The sequence below is a fragment of the Agelaius phoeniceus genome (assembly GCF_051311805.1).
Source record: "Agelaius phoeniceus isolate bAgePho1 chromosome W unlocalized genomic scaffold, bAgePho1.hap1 SUPER_W_unloc_2, whole genome shotgun sequence".
Taxonomy (NCBI): Eukaryota; Metazoa; Chordata; class Aves; order Passeriformes; family Icteridae; genus Agelaius; species Agelaius phoeniceus.
Genome location: NW_027509867.1, coordinates 632,182 through 650,899, shown reverse-complemented (window position 1 = coordinate 650,899; position 18,718 = coordinate 632,182). Strand labels below are relative to the sequence as shown.

Here is an 18,718-nt window from a genome sequence, read left to right as displayed (position 1 = left end):
CGCATCAGCTTGGTGCAATCACACTGTGACGACAGCCAAAGGATCAATCCAGGTCCCAGTGCAATTGCCACGTGGGTTGTTTTTAATTTGTGGGGACAGAATTTGGCACGGCATTCCTGCAAATGCCAAGGGAGGTCCATGCAGCATTGGGAGGATTTCGATGTTGTCACCAGATTTAAAAGTGTTGAGAGAGCAAAAACACAAAGAGAAAAGGTCCTTGCAACATTACAGTGCAGACAGTGATGATGAAGTGTACATCTGGGACAAGGCAAGGAGAATTGCAGCAGCAATTTTCTCACCTCAGACAGCGTCAGGGGTGGCCTTGACTCAACTGGACCACATGGGTTGTTGGTTGAGCAAGCATGCTCAATCAGTTTCTCTTGCTTTGAGTGACATGTTGAAAGATGTAAGCAGTGTGAGAGAGGAAACTCTTCAAAATAGGGCAGCAATCGATTATCTGTTGCTCGCTCATGGACATGGATGTGAAGAGTTTGAGGGAATGTGCTGCATGAATCTCTCAGATCATTCGAGATCAATTCATGAAAGCATTCAAAATATAAAAGACAGTATAAAGAAATTAGGCGAGATCACTGGGTCATGGATTGATGATGTGGCGGGATTTTTTGATCTTTCTCCCTTATGGAGAGGGTTTTTAAAAATGGGATTTTATATTTTAATAATACTCTTAGTCCTCATGCTCATCGTCCCATGCATCTTTATGTGTGTGAGACGTGTCATGAGTCAAGTTGCCAAAGAAGTCTTCTTGGTGCAAACAGAAGGGGGAGATGTGGGATCTCAGCACATCGTTCCCGATGTCCAGAGATGCCAGGAGAACCCTTGGGGGTCTCGAAAACCCTGGAATGTTGCCAAGAGTGTTTGGTGGCTTGATTTTGATCCATCCACAGAAGTAACAAGAGTCTGAGGACAAGAGAATCACTTTAGAGTAAAAGGTGTAAAAGAGACACATTTAGAGGGTGAGATATAGACTTTAAGGTTTTTGGTACAGGGGGGTTATGGAGACAAGATGGAGAGATCGGGGCGTGTCTTGTCCTTCTTCTTTCTTCTTCTTGTCCTCCATCTCCTGTGATGATGTTGGCACTTGGGGACTGGTTTATGGTGAAGGTGCACTTGCTAACATGGGCGAAAAGCATTGGGAAATAAAGGTAAATATTGTATACGTAGGTTTTAGTATAAAAAGACATGACCGCCCCGTGGGTGGTCAGAGAGTGCCTGTGACTGCTTGCAGATCAGACCTCTGTTGGGCAGACAGAAAAATTTTGTAGATAAGAAATAATAAACAACCTGAAGACCGAAAAGCTGAAGAGTCCAGACTCGTCCTTTGCATCGCGCCACCAAAGAACCACTCTACCCGTGTCGGGGCAGAGACAGACAGCCGGACCCGACAGAAGGTAAAAGTAATAACAAAATAACTATAAGAAAATAGAAGTGGCGTGGTTGCCCGAAGAGTAATTAACGAATAATGAGCTCAGCTTTGCAATATGTATACGCTTCATTAACACCAATATAAATGTGTGTGAACTATCAATAAACTTTGGGATTTGCTGATCACTCATATTGAGTGCTATTCTTCCTCCACGGACCCGACAGGTACATGGGCATGGCTGTGTAGACTCTGAGGGCATGTGCTGCATGAACCTCTCCAGCCACAGCCAGTCAATCCACAAGAGCATTCAGGTACTGAAGGAAGGGTGCAAGAAGCTTCAAGTGGAAAACAAAGACTGGGTCAATAAACTCTTCCAATCCATGGAACTAAAGGGTGATGATGTGTAGCTAAAATAGGACTATTAATTCTCTTAGTGGTTGTTGTTGCATTGTTAATTGTCCCATGTTTGTTTGGATGCTTTTAGAAAGTCTTCCAAAATTCTTTCAGTTCCATCTTTGTTGTAAAACAGAAAGGGGGAAGATACCCAACACAGGCTCCTCATGGACTCCTTGGAGGAGAGAATTGGAGGCCAGGATGGCACAAAAACCTCTCAGAGACTCAGTGTGGGAAGGAAAATCCTTAAAAGTACCTAAAAGTATTCTTAAATCCATAAAGTACCTTAAAAACCTTGAGTATCTCAAGACATTAATGAGCCCCACTGAGTGTCAGTACAAAGCTCTCCAGGGACTCGTTAAAGCAGATAATTGGGGCCATAATGCACAAACCTCTCACCGAGTCTGTATCAAAAGGGAAACACCAAGTACCTTCAAAAAACTGGAGTACCTTGAAGCATTAATGAGCCCCACTGAATGTTGTTACTGACAAAGCCTCTCCAGGGACTAATTACAGCAGATAATTGGAGGCCATGATTGCAGAGACCTCTCAGAGACTCCAAGGCAAAAGCCAAAGCCAAAGTCCTTTGAAAAAGCTGCAGTCCCTGCAGGGAGCATGAAGGAGCCCCCAGGGCCATTGCTGAGCAAGGCTCCCCAGGGACTCCTTGCAGCAGATCCTTGAGGCCACTGGGATGTGGGCTAGGGGGGGAAGCTGAGGGCAGCACAAGGGGCTGACAGTGCCCAGCCTGGCTGGGGCTGTGCCAGGAGGCCCCAGGGCCTCAGGACAAGGTGTCTCCTCCCAGCCCTTGCTGGCACAGACCCTGCTGTGCCCCAGGGCACCAAGACATGGCTTCTCTTTGTCCCCACCTGTCAGCACTGCCTGCAGTTCTCTGCTCTGCCTGGGGCCTGGGGACACTTTCTCAGTCCTGTCCCTCTCTGGGACCCATTAAAAGTCCAAGAAAGTTTGGAGTTGGATTCTGCCTTGGAGTTCCTGAGAGGTTTCTTCAGCTCCCTCTTAGGGACTGATGTTCAGGGCCTGAGCACAAAGCCCCAGAGGCTGATTAAAGTCCTTGTGCTGTGTCTGTGCTGCTGAGCTGGGCTGGGCTCCTGGCACAGAGGCAGCTCCTGCTCACCAAGAAGAGCTTCAAAAGCACATTTCTCTGGATGAGCAGCTCTTGTGCCAGCCCAGCAGGGCTGGGGCACTGCCTGCAGCCAGCGCGGGCACAGCCCAGAGGCACAGAGAGCTTCAATCAGTCAGGGCTGGGAAGGGGCTGAGAAGTGCCTGGGGCACAATCACGGCCAGCCGTTGGCACAGGAACCTCTGGCTGCAGGACAGTGCAGCTGCAGTTCCTGGAGCCATCTCCTCAAGCTGGAACATGCCAATGCCTGCAGAGCCTGTGAGTACATTCTCTGCTTGTCTCTTGTGCAGAGCAGCCAGGGGTGCCCAGGGCTGTCCTGCAGAGCAGGGTCCTGCAGCCCAGGGCGCTGTGCTGGAGCAGGGACTCTGCTGCCTGCCAGGGACAGCTCTCAGCCAGCCCTGGCAGCTGCTCCCAGCACTGGGGGACAAGATCTGGGTGGCAGGAGACAGCTGGTGAGGCTTGGAAGTGTTCTCCTTGTGTGGGGAGGATGCTGCATTGTTCAGGACTGCTCCCAGCATGGCATTGAACTGCAGAACATTTCCAAGTAGATTATACAGGGAGCACAGTGAAGAAGGGGCTGCATAAAAGGGAAAATCTTGCCTTTTTAATATACTGCTCTGTGTTTCCTGGATGGGAAACTCCACATAGATATTGATCTGGCAGTTCAGTTAAAAAAAAGAAAAAATTTCTCTCAGATCTTACTAAACAGGGCAGTGAGAGAAATCAGCAAAGGGCCCCTTAGAGGCAGCATCGGTGTTGCTTTTCCAGCCTCCTCAGGGTTGCTCTGAAGTTGCCATCAGAGCCTGCAGAGCCAGAGCTGCCCCTGGGCAGTGCCTGAGCTGGGAGGGCTCTGCAGGGCAGAGCTGAGCCCCCAGGGCTGGGCTGGGCTCTGGCAGCACTGGCAGGGCCCAGCCCTGGGCACAGGGAAGCAGCTGCTGGCAGGGACAGCTCCAGGCAGCAGAGCCCTGGGCAGGCAGTGCGGGGAAAGTGCCCCCAGGCTGTGCTGGGATATTTCAAGTCCTCTCCAAACCCAACTATTCCATGATTACTTTTTCTACAGGTCCCCTTGCCAAGACAGAACAAATGTCCAACAGCAGCTCCATCAGGCACTTCCTGCTGCTGGCATTGGCAGACACGCGGCCGCTGCAGCTCCTGCACTTCTGCCTCTTGCTGGGCATCTCCCTGGCTGCCCTCCTGGGCAACGGCCTCATCATCAGCGCCGTAGCCTGCGGCCACCACCTGCACACGCCCATGTTCTTCTTCCTGCTCAACCTGGCCCTCAGCGACCTGGGCTCCATCTGCACCACTGTCCCCAAAGCCATGCACAATTCCCTCTGGGACACCAGCAACATCTCCTACACTGCATGTGCTGCTCAGGTCTTCCTGATTTTCTTCTTCATCTCAGCAGAGTTTTATCTCCTGACCATCATGTGCTATGACCGCTACGTGTCCATCTGCAAACCCCTGCACTATGGGACCCTCCTGGGCAGCAGAGCTTGTGCCCACATGGCAGCAGCTGCCTGGGCCAGTGCCTTTCTCAATGCTCTCATGCACACAGCCAATACATTTTCCCTGCCCCTGTGCCATGGCAATGCCCTGGGCCAGTTCTTCTGTGAAATCCCACAGATCCTCAAGCTCTCCTGCTCACACTCAAACCTCAGGGAAGTGGGGCTTCTTGCTGTCAGTGCCTCTTTAGGTTTGGGCTGTTTTGTGTTCATTGTTTTCTCCTATGTGCAGATCTTCAGGGCTGTGCTGAGGATCCCCTCTGAGCAGGGACGGCACAAAGCCTTTTCCACCTGCCTCCCTCACCTGGCTGTGGTCTCTCTCTTTGTCAGTACTGGCATATTTACCTACCTGAAGCCTCCCTCCATCTCCTCTCCATCCCTGGATCTGGCCCTGTCAGTTCTGTACTTGGTGGTGCCTCCAGCCCTGAATCCCCTCATCTACAGCCTGAGGAACCAGGAGCTCAAGGCTGCAGTGTGGTCACTGATGACTGGATGCTTTCAGAAATCTAATGGCCAATTAGATTTAATCTGCTGGCCAATTTCTGCAAATCCCTTGTAATAAAAGTGATCTTTGATAGTACATGTTGGTTTCATTTTGGAGGTTCTTTCTCTTTTCATTTTAGGTTTTTAATCTTGTCCACAAATAAATGTCATTGTTTGTGCCATTTCTCATTTTTTTTCTCTCCACCTACCCTGTGGCCACAGACTGTGTCAATGAGGAGCTGCACTCTCAATGCCTTTAAATGAACTTAAGGATCTCCCAGCAGAATTTTCTGCAGAGATGCCCTTTTGTTGCCTTCTCTGGAGCTGCAGCAGCAATGTCTGTGTGCAGAGCTGGGGCAGATCAGTGCTGGCCCAGCAGCTCTGCTCCTGCTGGCCACACCATTCCTGATCCAGGCCAGGAGCCATTGACCTTCTTGGCCACCTGGGCACACTGCTGCCTCATGTCCAGCCTGCTGTCCATCAGTCCCTGCAGGTCCCTTTCTGCCTGGCTGCTCTCCAGCCACTCTGTCCCCAGCCTGTAGTGCTGCAGGGCTTGTTGTGGCCAAAGTGCAGGACCCAGCTCTGGGACTTGTTAAACCTCACCTTGTTGGATTTGGGCCCTGGATCCAGCCTGTCCAGGGCCCTGTGCAGAGCCCTCCTACCCTCCCACAGATCAACACTCATACCCAGCTTGGTGTCATCTCCAAAGATGTCCTTGGTTCCATGGGGCCCCTCAGTGTCACAATGGCCTCCTGGTTACACCAGGCCCTGCACTGTCACACTGGTCTCCTTGGTTTCATGGGCCACAAAATGTGACAATGGACTCCTTGGTTCCATGGGGCTTCACAGTGTCACAATGTTCTCGTTGGTGCTGCAGTTCCACAGCGGCCCCTTGGTTCCATGGTGTCCCAGGGTGTCACAATGGCCCCATGGCCACATGAGGTCCCACACTGTCACCATGGTCTCTGTGGTTCCACAAGTCCCCCGAGTGTCACAATGGACTCCTCGTTTCCACAAGACCACACAGTGTCACGTTATTCCAGATTCCTCAAGGCCCCATCGTGTCACAGTGGCCCCTTGATTACACAGGATCCTGCAGTGTCACAATGTCCCCTTTGGTGCCATGAGGCCCCGCAGTGTCAGAACGGCCCCTTGGTTCCACTGGGCCCTGCAGTCTCCCAATGGTCTCCTTGGTTTTGCAGTGTCAAAATGGTGAAACCCCTTGGTTACACGAGGCCCTGCAGTGTCACAATGGCCTCTGTGGTTCCATGAGGGCCCAGAGTGTCACGGGGCACTCCCTGGGTCCATTTGGCCCCACAGCACCACAATGGAGCCCTGGATCTGTGGGGCTGCACGGTGTCACCATGGTCCTCTTAGTTCCACAAGGCCCTGCAGTGTCACAATGGCCCCAGAGTGTCCCAATCAACAGAGAATGACAGAATCAAATAGGCTGGAAAAGACCTTTGGGATCATCAAGTCCAACCAATGCCCCAATACTGCCTTGTCACCCAGACCATGCCACTGAGTGCCACTGGAGAGGGACAGTGACTCTGCCACCTCCCCCCTGGCCAGCCCATTCCAGTTCCCCCTCACCCTTTCTGTGAAGAACTCCTTCCTATTGTCCAGCCTGAGCCTCCCCTGGTGCAGCTTAAGGCTGGGTCTTCTTGTCCTGCCCTCCAGCAGATCCGCACTCACACCCAGCTTGGTGCCATCTGCAATTTGTGAATGCTGGACTCGATCCCCTCACCCAGACCATCAGTGAAGATATTAAACAGGACTGGGCCCAGCACAGATCCCTGGGGACAGCCCCAGTGCCTGGACACCAGCTGGGTGCAGCACCATCCCCACCACTCTCTGGGCCCAGCCTCCAGCCAGCTCTTAAATCTCCCAGCCAGGAGGGAACCTGCCCAAGCCGTGGGCTGCAGCTTTTCCAGGGAATGCTGTCAGAGACAGAGTCAAAGGCTCTGCTGGAGTCCAGGCACACAACATCCACAGCCTTTCCCCCATCCACAGGTGGGTCACCTGGGCATAAAAGGAGACAGGTTGGTCAGGCAGGACCTGCCTGCCCTAAATCCACGCTGGCTGGCTCTGATCCCTGGGCCATCCTGTGGGTGCCCTGGGATGGCACTCAAGGTGATCTGTTCCATAACCTTGCCGGGCACCCAGGTCAGGCTGACAGGCCTGGAGTTCCCCAGCTCCTCCTTCCAGCCCTTCCTGGGGATGGGCTCACACTGGCACCTCCAGTGCTCTGGGCTCTCCCTGCTGAGCCAGTACTGATGGTAAATGATGGAGAGCAGCCTGGGGAGCTCATCCACAGCTCCCTCATCCCCCTGGGATGGATCCCATCTGATCCCATACACCTGTGAGCATCTGAGTGGCTCAGCAGGTCACCAACTGCTTCCTCCTGGATTCCAGGGGGCTGTTCTGCTCCCTGTGCCCATCCACCAGCTCAGGAGAACACTTGTCCTGAAGACAACCTGTCCTAATATTGAAAATTGAGAAGGACAAGGTGTTAAGTAGCTTAGACATTTCCTTGTCTTTAGTTACTATTTTCTCCACTTTATCCAATAAAGAGTAGAGGTTCTTCTTATCCCACATTTTGCAATTAATTTATTTATAGACACATTTTCTATTATTTTTCACACAAGTGGACAGGTTAAACTCTAACTGAGGTTTCACCTCTTTCCTTTTCTTTCTGCATAACCTAATAACATCCTTAAACACTGCCTATGTTTCCTGACTTTTTGTCCAAAGGTGATGCTCACTCTTCCTTCCCTTTACTTCCCACAAAAGCTCCATTTGGAGCCAGGACAGTCATTTTCCTCTCTAGCTCATCTTTTGCCACACTGGGACAGGCTGCTCTTCCCCCTTAAAATTACTTTCTTGAAATGTGTCCGTCCTTCCTGGACCCCTTTGATTTAAAGGGCTGTTTCTCTTTAAAAATTCAGTACCTGATTTGGTACTCCCCAGATCTGCATCCTGAACAGGCCAAAGTCTGCCCTTCCTAATTCCAGTGTAGTTTTGTTGCTGCCCCTCCTTCTTTCACAGAACATTGAAAACTTGATTATTTCATGGTCACTGTGCCCCAGGCAGCCTCTGAGCCCCACATCTGCCCCCAGCCCTTCTCTATCTGTGAACAGCAGCAGACAGAGCTTTCCTTGGCAGTGGGAGTGTTACCAAAAATTCAGTGAAAGAGAAAACTCTTTTTAGCCCCAATGTAGCATTAAGAAGCAGCATTCTTTATTCAGCTGGATGCACGGGGGAGAGCTCCTCCCAAAGCTGTGCAGGCTGAGTACAGGAAAGTTTCTGTTTATTTTCTGCATTTTGCTCACATATTCATTGATTGTCTTGGACTAAACATATATATGATAATAATTCCCCAAAATCATTGACATATTTCCCCTCCCCTTTACCCATGTGTTCTTCTGTCCTGGGGGTCTCTCTGGTGGTCCCTGGTGGTCATGGACCCCAATGTTCCAGTGGGCCTGGCTGAGCTGGCAGGACCCTGAGGCTGCTGAACTTCCAGTTCCCCTTCTGACACAATGGGCCTTGTGTGGTTTCCATAGGCCTGGGGTTGTGGAGAACAAGCTCCAGGTGTCAGCTCACCTGGTGTAGGCAATTGATCATCTGGTAACATGAGGTCACAGAGTGGGCTATGACATCACAGAGTGGGGTATGTGAGGTGATTGATCAGCTATGGCATCATAGGCTGCCTCTGTGACATCACAGAGCAGATGTCTGACATCACAGAGCAGACTATGACATCACAGAGTTGGCTGTGACATCAGAGACCAGCTGTGCAACATTAGAGAATGGGCTGTGACATCACAGAGCAGGCTGTGACATCCCAGAGGGGCTGTGTGACATCCCAGAGGGGCTGTGTGCCATCCCAGCAGGGCTGTGTCAGGTCACTGGGTTGGTCACTCGGCCCCAGCTCCCCCTCACAGTTTCTCCCAACAAGTCCAATGCTGTCCATGCCCAGCGGGGTCCCTGTTCCCCGGGATCCCCCCGGCCCACCTGGAGCCACAGCCTCCACCAAAGGATGTTCCACAGGATCCACCCCAGAGCCTGACATGGGGACAAGGGGCCAGGGCTGTGTGACCAGGACATCAAGGACGGGGATTATCCAGATCACTGTGGCCTGGGTTGGTTTGCCCAGGGCAGGAAAGATGTCTGGCAGCTGGAGCAGGGTCTGGGAAGGGCCTCCAAGGTGGGGCTGGAGCCCCTGGGCTGTGAGCAGAGGCTGAGGGAGCTGGGCTTGTCCAGCCCAGAGCAGGGAAGGCTGAGGGGCTCCTCATCCCAGCCTGGCAGTGCCAGCGAGGAGGGGATGGAGAACACAGAGCCAGGCTCTTCCCTGGGGCCTGGTGGGAGACAAAAGCCAATGGGTGGAAGGGGAAAGAGGGGAGATCAGCCAGGACAGGAGGAGATGAAATGAGTCAGGCTGGTTTCAGCATTTCCTCAGCACCAAGAGCAGCCTGACCTCCCTTCTCCATCCACCACTGACAGCTTTGCAAATCAGGAATTGTTGGAGCTGTTTTGCTCACACTCCAGGAGGAGCATCCTGACACAAGAACCGAATTGTGTTTATATCTGTCACAGAATGATGTTTGTCTGAAAGTAATTTTAGGATGGAAATCACTTGTGGGTGGTGGACTCATCAGATTCTGCTGGGACATTTCACTTAGCTCAGGGAAGAGCAAGATTGTTATTAAATTGTGTCCTGTTCAAGTATGGTCTGTTGGCCATGAAGAGAAACTTTCTGTGCCTCTGAGTCTCACCAGTTCCTGACCCCCAAAGGACACAAACCTGATGAGTTGTGGCTCCCACTCCAGTGGCTGCACTTGCACCTCCCTCCATCCCCAGAGCAGAGCTCCCTTGTCCCAGAGAGTGCCTGACAATGCAGGGATGAAGGAAACAGGACAGGCTCTGGGGATCAGGGGCAGGGCAGGGCCACAGAGAAGAATGACTTTTGCATTGGATGGAGCTGTGCCTTCCCTTGGCTTTGTTGGCTGACAAGAAATGAACATCCCTCTGTGTCTCGGGCAGCTCCTTCTGCAAGGAAAGCAGGTGGGAGTTGGAGCCAAGGAGCTGAAAGCTGCAGGTGCAGCCTGGGCTGGAGGGAGCTCAGATTTGCACAAGGCTGCTCTGAGTGCCAGGGCTTGGATGGGGGAAATGGTGGGGTGGGGGTAGGGACAGAGTCTGATTGATTGTCAGCCATGAAGGGTCTTGATTTTCATATCCATTCAAACTGCATGAGGAGGTACTTGGATTCAGTGTCCATTGGAGATTGCACATATCAATGAATTAACAGGAAAACAAATCTAAACAGGACCTAAAAATGTTTTCTCACTGACTTTTTAAATATCATGTATTCAGTTTGAATGCACTACTGAGATCTACTTAACCACAAAGGATTTGAGAATTAAAATCAAATTATTCCCAGAGGCTTGGCTTGTTCAGGTGTTCTGAATGTTAATGAGCCCTGGGACACTGAATTCCTGCACTGAAGAGCTGAAGGCTGAACAAGCCTCTGGAGCAGTGAAATTCAGCAGCAGCCTCCAAGTTGCTGAGGATGTCAGCAGCCCCCAGTGAGGCCATCCCTGCCCAGAGACCGTGGGGGAATGGGCAGACAAGGAGAGCGTCCCTGGGGCTGGGGCAGCACAACTCAGAGGCAGCAGCGGCTCCAGCTGGGCAATGGAGTGTGGAATGTGGCTGGGAAAGCCCTGCCTGGGCTGGGCCAAGCAGCACACACAAGCCCTGACCCCCATCCCCCAAACAACTCTCTCAAGGAGACATTTGAAAGGATTTACAATTGTTTGTGTCCTCTGAGTTGGATGTGCTGGAGAAATACCAACAAGGCATTGTCAGGAGCTCAAAACAACAAAACAGGAACTTTACTGGCAAATTTATAAAATCAGAGAAAATTTGGCAAAAGGTTTATTACAACATTTAATCAACAAGAAACACTTCTCGTAACATTAACTTTGCTCATTCAACTTCACAAACTCTAAGCCTGTTCCATTTTAAGTTACTCAAATTTTGCAAGAAGAGGGAATAAGAAAAAGACAAATAAGATTGAGAGAAGCACAGACAGAGCTTGCAACTCCTGGATTCCAGCACTGTTCCGATGGAAATTCCAAGAGGATGCAGGGTCAAGATGTGTGCTTGCCTTGTGGTCAGCCTTCAATACCCCTTGGTCTCCCTGGGCCCTTCTCCCAGGTGGGGCTTGGGCTCATTTGATCCCTCAGGAGCTGGGCTGGGGCTGCAGAGGTGGCTGTGGAGCATTGCCTGTGCTGTGCCAGGGACTGGCAGCCACTGCTGGGCTGGGATAGAGGCTCTGGGGGGATTGGGGTTCCAGGGCAGAGCAGGGCTGGGGTTCCAGGGTAGGGCAAGGCTGGACCTGCCCCTTCCTCCCCCCCAAACATGAAATGTTTCCAGCCAACAATCTCCTCCAGGCTGTCACAACAGGCAATGTTGGAGGTTGAAATCCCATTTCTGCCATGGGCACCTGGCTGAGAAAGGCAGTTCTTTTCCAGAGGAAGCAAAGTATGGACCCACAGTGTTTGGAGAGCCTCACGAGGCCAAGGCCATTCAGACTTGTCAGGAATGGCAGATTTTGTCTGGAAGCAGTCTTTGGATTTAGGGAATTTTTTAGGTGGAAGCCCAATCTCAGCCATGGGCACCTGGAGAAGCAGGACAGTTCTTTTCCATAGGAAGGAAAGCACAGAGCCTTTCCCAGTGTTTTGGGGATAGCGAGAGGTGAGCCTTGTAAAACCATTGCCAGCCAGACTTGTCCTGGAAATATTCCTGTGGGAACAATCCCTGGATATAAGGAAATTTGGAGGAGAAATCCTAATTCTGGTCCTGGGTGCCTGGAGGAGAAGGAGAGTTCTTTTCCATAGGAAGGCAAGTACAGAGCCCCAGTGTTTCATTAGCAGAAGAGACCCTCAACATGCCAAGGTCAGCTGGACCAATCAGGTGGCCTCTGGGAGGCCAAGACAGACCATTTCCATGTTCCCTTGGTCTTATGGGGTCCTACAGTATCATAATGGTGCCTTGATTCCATGCGGTCCAGCAGTGTCACAATGGTGTCCATGGTTCCCCAGGCCCCACAGTGTCACGGGACTCCTCTGCTTCATGAGCCCTTCAATGTCAAAATGGACCTTTGGACCCTGGGAGTTTGCAGTGTCACAATGGTCTCCTTTGGCTCCACAGTGTCACAATGGACCACTGATGCCAGGAGGCCCCTCTGTGTCACCCTGGAGCTTTGGTTCCATGCAGCCCTGCAGTGTCACAAAGGCCTCTTGGTTTCATGAAGACGCACACAATCACAATGGTCCTCTTGAATGTCTGGGGTCCCCCAGGGTCACAATGGTCTCACTGGTTCCATCAGGCCCGACAGTGTCACAATGGTCCCTTGGTCTCACAGGGCCCCACAGTGTCACAATGCTCCCTTGGTTCCATGGGCCCTGTGCTGCTGCATTCCCCCCTCCCCTTCTCAGGCCGCCCTGCCAGATGAGAAATGCTCCTTGGGGCTCGGCCTTGGCCAACAGCCCCTGGGCTCAGCTCCTCTGCAGCTCATCAAAAACACTGTCTGCTCCAGGCACTGCTGCTGCCCAACCAGCTCCTGCTTTCTGGAGGAGCAGCCCTGGGAACTGCTTTTGTTCCCTCAGTGGCACAACATCCCTGTTCTCACACTGCCAAAGAAAGCTGTTGGTGCCAAGTGTGGCCAGGATGAACCATTGCTGGGACTGAAGCCCCTCTCTTGGGGCCCTGCAAACAGCGCTCCAAAAGGAGCCCTTGGAGCTCTCCTGGGCCAGCGACTCCCTCTGAGTGGGGCCTCTCCCAGCCGGGAACTCTCCCGTTTGCTGCACTCGGGGATCCCCAACAACGACGGAGCCTGGGCCGATCCCCCCCACTCCTCCAGGCTCAACCCTTCACCCGCTGGGGAGATGGCAAAGGATCCACAGGGAGCATTTCCTGCCCTGAGGGGAATTTCTCCCAGGTGCCTTGAACTGACTCTTTGTGTCTGTGTGCACACAGGAGTGCCTCTGCTGGGGAAATGCGGCAGAAATGCTGCTCTCTGAGGGGTTTGAGTGCCTTGGATAGCTGAGTCAGTCAGATATCCAAACATCAGTAAGTAAGGTTAAAACACAAGGTCTAAACTAAGTTAAATGCTCCTAAGAGTTGTTCTTTTACTAAGTTGTTGAGTTTGTTATTAGCTAAATTAAATATTGTTACGTGTTATTCGTCTGTTAAAATGCCAAGTCATAGGTTATAAGTTAGGTTAAATACTGTTAAGTGCTGGCCTTCTGCTAAATTGTGAAGTTGAAGGTACCATTTAAGGTTAAGGTATCAGTTTAGTCCTGTTAAGTTTGAGCTCTGTTAACCTATTGGGCCGTATTCCTTTTATCCTTGCCCTCACTCTCCTTCTGTCACACACACAGAGGGACAGTTCTCAGCGCATTTCTGATTTGATTGCCTGGATTCTGTTTGGTTTTGTTGTTGCTTTGTTTCCTTGGTGTCTCTGAAGTATCCACTCAGGAGCAGAGTGACTCTTGTCAAAGAATTTTGTGCTGCTGTCCCTAATATTCAATCTGCTTTTTGCTGATCCCTTGCTGGGGATTTTTCAGTGCTCTCAAGGCCTCGTTGGTACCAGGGTGAAGGAGCCCTGGCCCAGGCTCTGGCCCTGGGGGACACGGGGATGCTGCCGGGGGGTCCCTGTCCCCCTGTGCCACCCCCAGGGCCCCGGCCCCCCGTTCCCGTGTCAGGCTCTGGGGTCGATCTCGTGGAACATCCTCTGGGGGAGGCTGCGGCGCCGGGGGTGGGGGGACCTGGGGGGACAGGGGACCCGGCTGTGCACGAGCAGGGTTGGACTGCTCTGGGGGGAACTGTGAGGGGGGCCGGGGCAGAGTGACCTCCCCAGTGACCTCACACAGCCCCCATGATGTCACACAGCCCCTGTGATGTCACACAGCCCCCCTGTGTGATGTCACACAGCCTTCCTGTGATGTCACACAGCCCTTGTGACAACATACCGCCCCCTGTGTGATTTCACACAACCCCTCTGATATTACATAGCCTTCCTATGATGTCACACTACCTCCTGTGATGTCATACAACATCCTGTGATGTTACACAGCCTCCTGAGATGTCACTCTGTGATTTCATACAGCTGCTCTGTGATGTCACAGAAGACACTATGATGCCACAAAGTCACCATGTGATGTCACTGTCTTTTCTGTGATATTACAGTCTGTTCTGTGATGTCACAACCTGCTCTATGATGTTACACAGCCACCCAGTGATGTCATAGCCCTCTCTCTGATGTCACAGAGCAACCCTCTATGATGGCAGTCTGTCTATGTCCACACTACCTATTATATGATATGACAGCCCGTTCTGTGATTTCACAATCCTCTCAGTGATTTCACAAAACCCTCTCGGTGATGTCATAATGACACTCTGTGATGTCAAAGCACACACTTTGACCTCACAGCCTGCTGTATGATCTCATACAGCCATGCCATGATGTCACAGCCTGCCCTGTGATGTCACAGAATCCCATCTATGATGCTGTAGCTGCTCGATGACCTCACACCACAACTCTGTGATGTCATAGCCCAATCTGTGACCTCACACAGCCCACTCTGTGCTGTCACACAGCCCCTTGCTGACATCACAGCTGCTCTGTGCCTCCATGACACAGGCACAGAGGAGCTGCTGTGACACAGCCCCCTCTGGGACATGCCACAGCCCCTGCCAGTGCTGAGCCCCTGGGAGCTCTGTCTGTGCCCTGCTGGTGTCCCTGAGGGGCCCTGGCAGTGCCCCAGCCCTGCTGGGCTGTGCACAGGAGCTGCTCCTGGCCAGAGCTGTCTCTCTGCAGCTCTGCTGCCCTTGCCAGGAGCTGCCTCTGGGCCAGGAGCCCGGCCCAGCTCAGCAGCACAGACACAGCACAAGGACTGTAATGACCCTCTGGGGCTTTGGTGCTCTTTGCATCAGATTCAGTCCTTCACAGTGTGCTCACAGAACTTCTCAAGAACTCAAAGATTAAAATCCAAACTCTCTTTGACTTTTAATGGATCCCACTTAGGGACACAACTCACGTGAAAGTGTCCCCAGGTTCCAGGTGGAGCAGAACACTGGTGGCAGTGATGGCAACTGGGCACAAGCAAGGCAAAGGTGTCTCTGGTGCTGAGCAAACCTGGATGTGATTCAGGATTGCAAAGGGCCAAGGCCTGAGCCCCAGCCCCTGACCAGGCAGATCCTGTCCCTCCCTCCTTGCTCAAGGCTGTTCCCAGGATGGGCACTGGCATGTGGGGATGGGCAATGCCAAGGGCAGGAGCATGGGGCAGCCCCTGCCAGGCTGCTGAGCAGGGACAAGGAGGCAATGAGGGCCCAGGCCTGCAAGGGTCACTTGTCCCCTCGTGGCCTCAGGCCCAGGGCCAGCAGCCATGGCCAAAGTGCTGCCCAAGTTGGCTCTGGCAGGGCTGTCTTGAAGCTGCTGCCCATCCCTGTGTCCTGTGCATCCCAGGCTCTCCTACGGTGTCCCTGCCCTGCGCCTCTGTCCCTGCAGGCTGTCGGCATCTCCCGGCTGCCCCACCTGGCTGGCCCCTTCCTTTGCTGACAGCTCTGCCTCCTGCCTGCCTCTGCCTCCCCACACAAAGCCTTGGGCTGATACCAAACGGGTTCATTCAATTTTTCCTGTGCCTGTGAACTTTTAGTACAGGAATAAGGCATGCAGGGGCTACTTTCTCACCAAGGATGGTTGGAAAACAAGAAGAAGATATTTGACTCAAGAATGCAGTGACAGAAAATCGAAGGACTGAATCTGGGAACTTGAGGTGGGTTTTATCATAATGGGTAAATTGTAATATGCATTTAGTGATGCTGATAGAATTACATGTCCACAAAAGGTTATGAGTTATCCCTCACTAGACCTCAGACCCGAATAAATGATATCCTCTGAAATAGGAAATTAGTTTTAAGGAATCTAATTTTGATATTTTGGATATTTGGTGGTGGCAGGGCCTCCTAGAACAAGGAGTAAGCTGTGACACTGAGCAAAGTCAGGGCACAAAGGGTCCTTTGTGAGTCTTCAGAACCCCATGGAACCAAAATCCGTTTTGCTATACCAGGGCCACATTGAACCAATGGTCCATTGTGATACTGCAGCTCCAAGGAGACCATTGTGACCCTGAGAAACCTCTTGGAACCAGGTGGCTATTGTGACACAGCAAGGCCTGGTGGAACCATGGGTCCATTGTGACCCTGCAGAACCAAGGAGATTGCTTTTGGCTGTGTGAAAGCTCATGGAACCAGAAGTCCATTGTGACACAGCAAAGCGTCGTAGAACCAAGGGTCCGTTGTTAAACTGTTTGGCCTCATGGAACCATGAATCCATTGTGACACAGTGTGGCCACATGGAGCCAAGGGGCCACTGTGACACTGTGGATCCAAGGAGACCATTGTGACTTAGGAACCTCATGGAACCAGGAGTCCATTGTTCCACTATGGGGCCCTGTGGAACCAAGGGGAGCACAGTGACTTTGTAGGGCCTCATGGAACAATGGAGACTGTTCTGAAATTTGGGACCCAATGGAACCAAAGGGCCATTAAAGCATGGCAGGCCCTCATGGAACCAGGGGGACTACAGTGAACACTGTCAGTCTTCATGGGATGAAGATCCAATGGAGGGATGAAGATCCAATGGAGCCAAGGATACCATTGTGACACTCTGGGACATCAGGGAACCAAAGGTCCATTATGACCCAGCAGGGCCTCATGGAACTCTGCAGGCCTTTTTTACACTTTGAGCCTTGTGGAGCCCAGGGGACCACAGAGACACTGTGGGGCTCAGTGAAACCAATGGTCTGCTGTTACACTGCGAGGCCTTATGGAATCATGGAGAGCATGGTGACGCCAAAGGCCTCATGAACCAGGAGGTCATTGTGACACTACAAGGCCTCATGGAAGCAAGGAACCATTGTAACACTATGGAGTGTTGGCAGGCCAAGGGGCAGTTGTGGCACTGTGTGGCACCAAGGAGTCCATTGTGACACTACAGGGCCCCATGGAACTAAGGATTCATGGAACAGTGCTGGAACACATGGAACCAAAGGTCCATTGTGATATTGCAGGGCATCATGGAATCCTGGAGGCCACTGTGACACTTTGAGGCTTCGTTGAATCAAGGGGCTCTTCAGGGCCTCATGGAACCAAGGAGACCCTTCTGACATTGTGAGTACCCATGGAACCAAGGGTCCATTGTGACACTGTGGTATCAAGGAGACTGTTGTTGGCTGTTGTTGGCAGTACAAAAACTCATGGAACCAAAAGTCCATTGTGACATTGTGGGGCCTCATTGAACCATGGAGACCATTATGACACTTCAGGCCCCACTGGAACCAAGGGGCCATTGTGACACCACAGGGTCTCGTATAACCGAAGCAGCCACTGTGACACTGCAAGGTCTCATGGAAGCAAGGGACCATTGTGACACATCCAGGCCTGGTGGAAGCAAGGGGCCATTGTGACCCTGAGGAACCCAGTAGAACCAAGGGGCCGTTTTGAGACTCTGCATCCTCAAGGAACCAAGGGGCCATTGTGGCATCTCACAGTCCCATGGAAACAAGGAAACCATTTTGACCCTGCAAGGCCTCATGGAAGCAAGGGGCCATTGTGCCACTGTGGAGCCAAGGAGACCATTGTTATATCACTGGGCCTCATGGAAACAAAGATCTGTTGTGATCCTACAAAGCCTCATGGAACCAAGGGGCCACTGTGATGCTGCAGGGCCCCAAGGATCCAAGAACATGGAACAGGTTTGGCTGGCTGGGCCTCCTGGGGGCTGCCTGACTGGTCCAGCTGACCTTGGCATATTGAGGGTTGCTTCTCATCAGCTCCTGAAACCCTGGAGTTGTGTGCTTTCCTTCCTGTCAGAAAGAACTGTCCTTCTCCTCCAGGGGTTCATGGCTGAAATTGGGATTCCTCCTCCAAATTTGATTATATCCAAGGATTATTCCCATATGTCACCTGGAGGGACAGACAGCTCTGGCTGGCCTTGGCCTCTTGGGGGCCACCTCTCATCTGCCTTCAAAACGCCGGGGGCCTGTGCTTTTCTTCTTATGGAAAAAAAACATCTTTCAAGTCCAGGCATCCATAGCCAAAACTGAGAATTCGCCTCCAGAATTCCTTAAATCCAAGGACAGCTCCAGACAAAAGCTGCCAGGACTATCTAGGTTCCCTCAGCTTCCTAAGGGCCAGCTCTCATCTCCCTTTGAAGCACTGGGGTTCTGCACTTTCCTTCCTATGGAAAAGAACTGTCCTTCTTGTCCAGAGCCCAATAGACAAAAGTGGGGTTTGGCCTCCCAAATTCTTTCTGTCCAAGGATTCTTCCCTGACAAGAGATCTGGCTGCCTTGGCCTCCTTGGGGCTGCCTCTAATCAGCCCTTAAAACACTGGGGCTCTGCCCTTTCCTTCCTATGGAGAACTGTCATTCCAGTCCAGGAACCCGTGGCTGAAATGGAATTCCACACCCAAAATTCCCCATATATCCAAACGCTGCTTTCAGTCAAAAGCTGCAAGGACAGACAGGTCTCACTGGCCCTGGCCTCTGGTGACTGCTTCTCATCTGCCTTCAAACCCTGGGGTTCTGTGGTTTCCTTCCTATAGAAAAGAACTGTGCCTCTTGTCCAGGTGCTCTTGGCCTCAAGCACTTGACCACTCTATAGGGCCACAGGAGCTCTGTGCTCAGTGGGGTGGAGACTGAGGACATCAGAGGAGAGCTTTGGGAGGGATTGAAGGGTGGTTTCA

At 52.0% G+C, this 18,718-nt stretch overlaps 2 protein-coding genes across 2 annotated transcripts in view; both read left to right on the top strand.

Moving 5' to 3' along the window:
• The window catches only part of LOC143692623 (uncharacterized), a 120,181-nt gene that overhangs the window by 68,850 nt on the left and 32,613 nt on the right, over positions 1-18,718 (top strand). The gene's annotated exons all lie outside the window — the stretch shown is intronic.
• On the top strand, positions 3,999-4,979 carry LOC143692764 (olfactory receptor 14C36-like). The gene has a single exon (XM_077173005.1). The coding sequence runs from the start codon at positions 3,999-4,001 to the stop codon at positions 4,977-4,979; it is 981 nt and encodes a 326-aa protein (XP_077029120.1).

Coding starts and splice junctions, on each gene's coding strand:
- LOC143692764 (XM_077173005.1), top strand. CDS start 3,999: ATGTCCAACAGCAGCTCCATCAGGCACTTCCTGCTGCTGGCATTGGCA.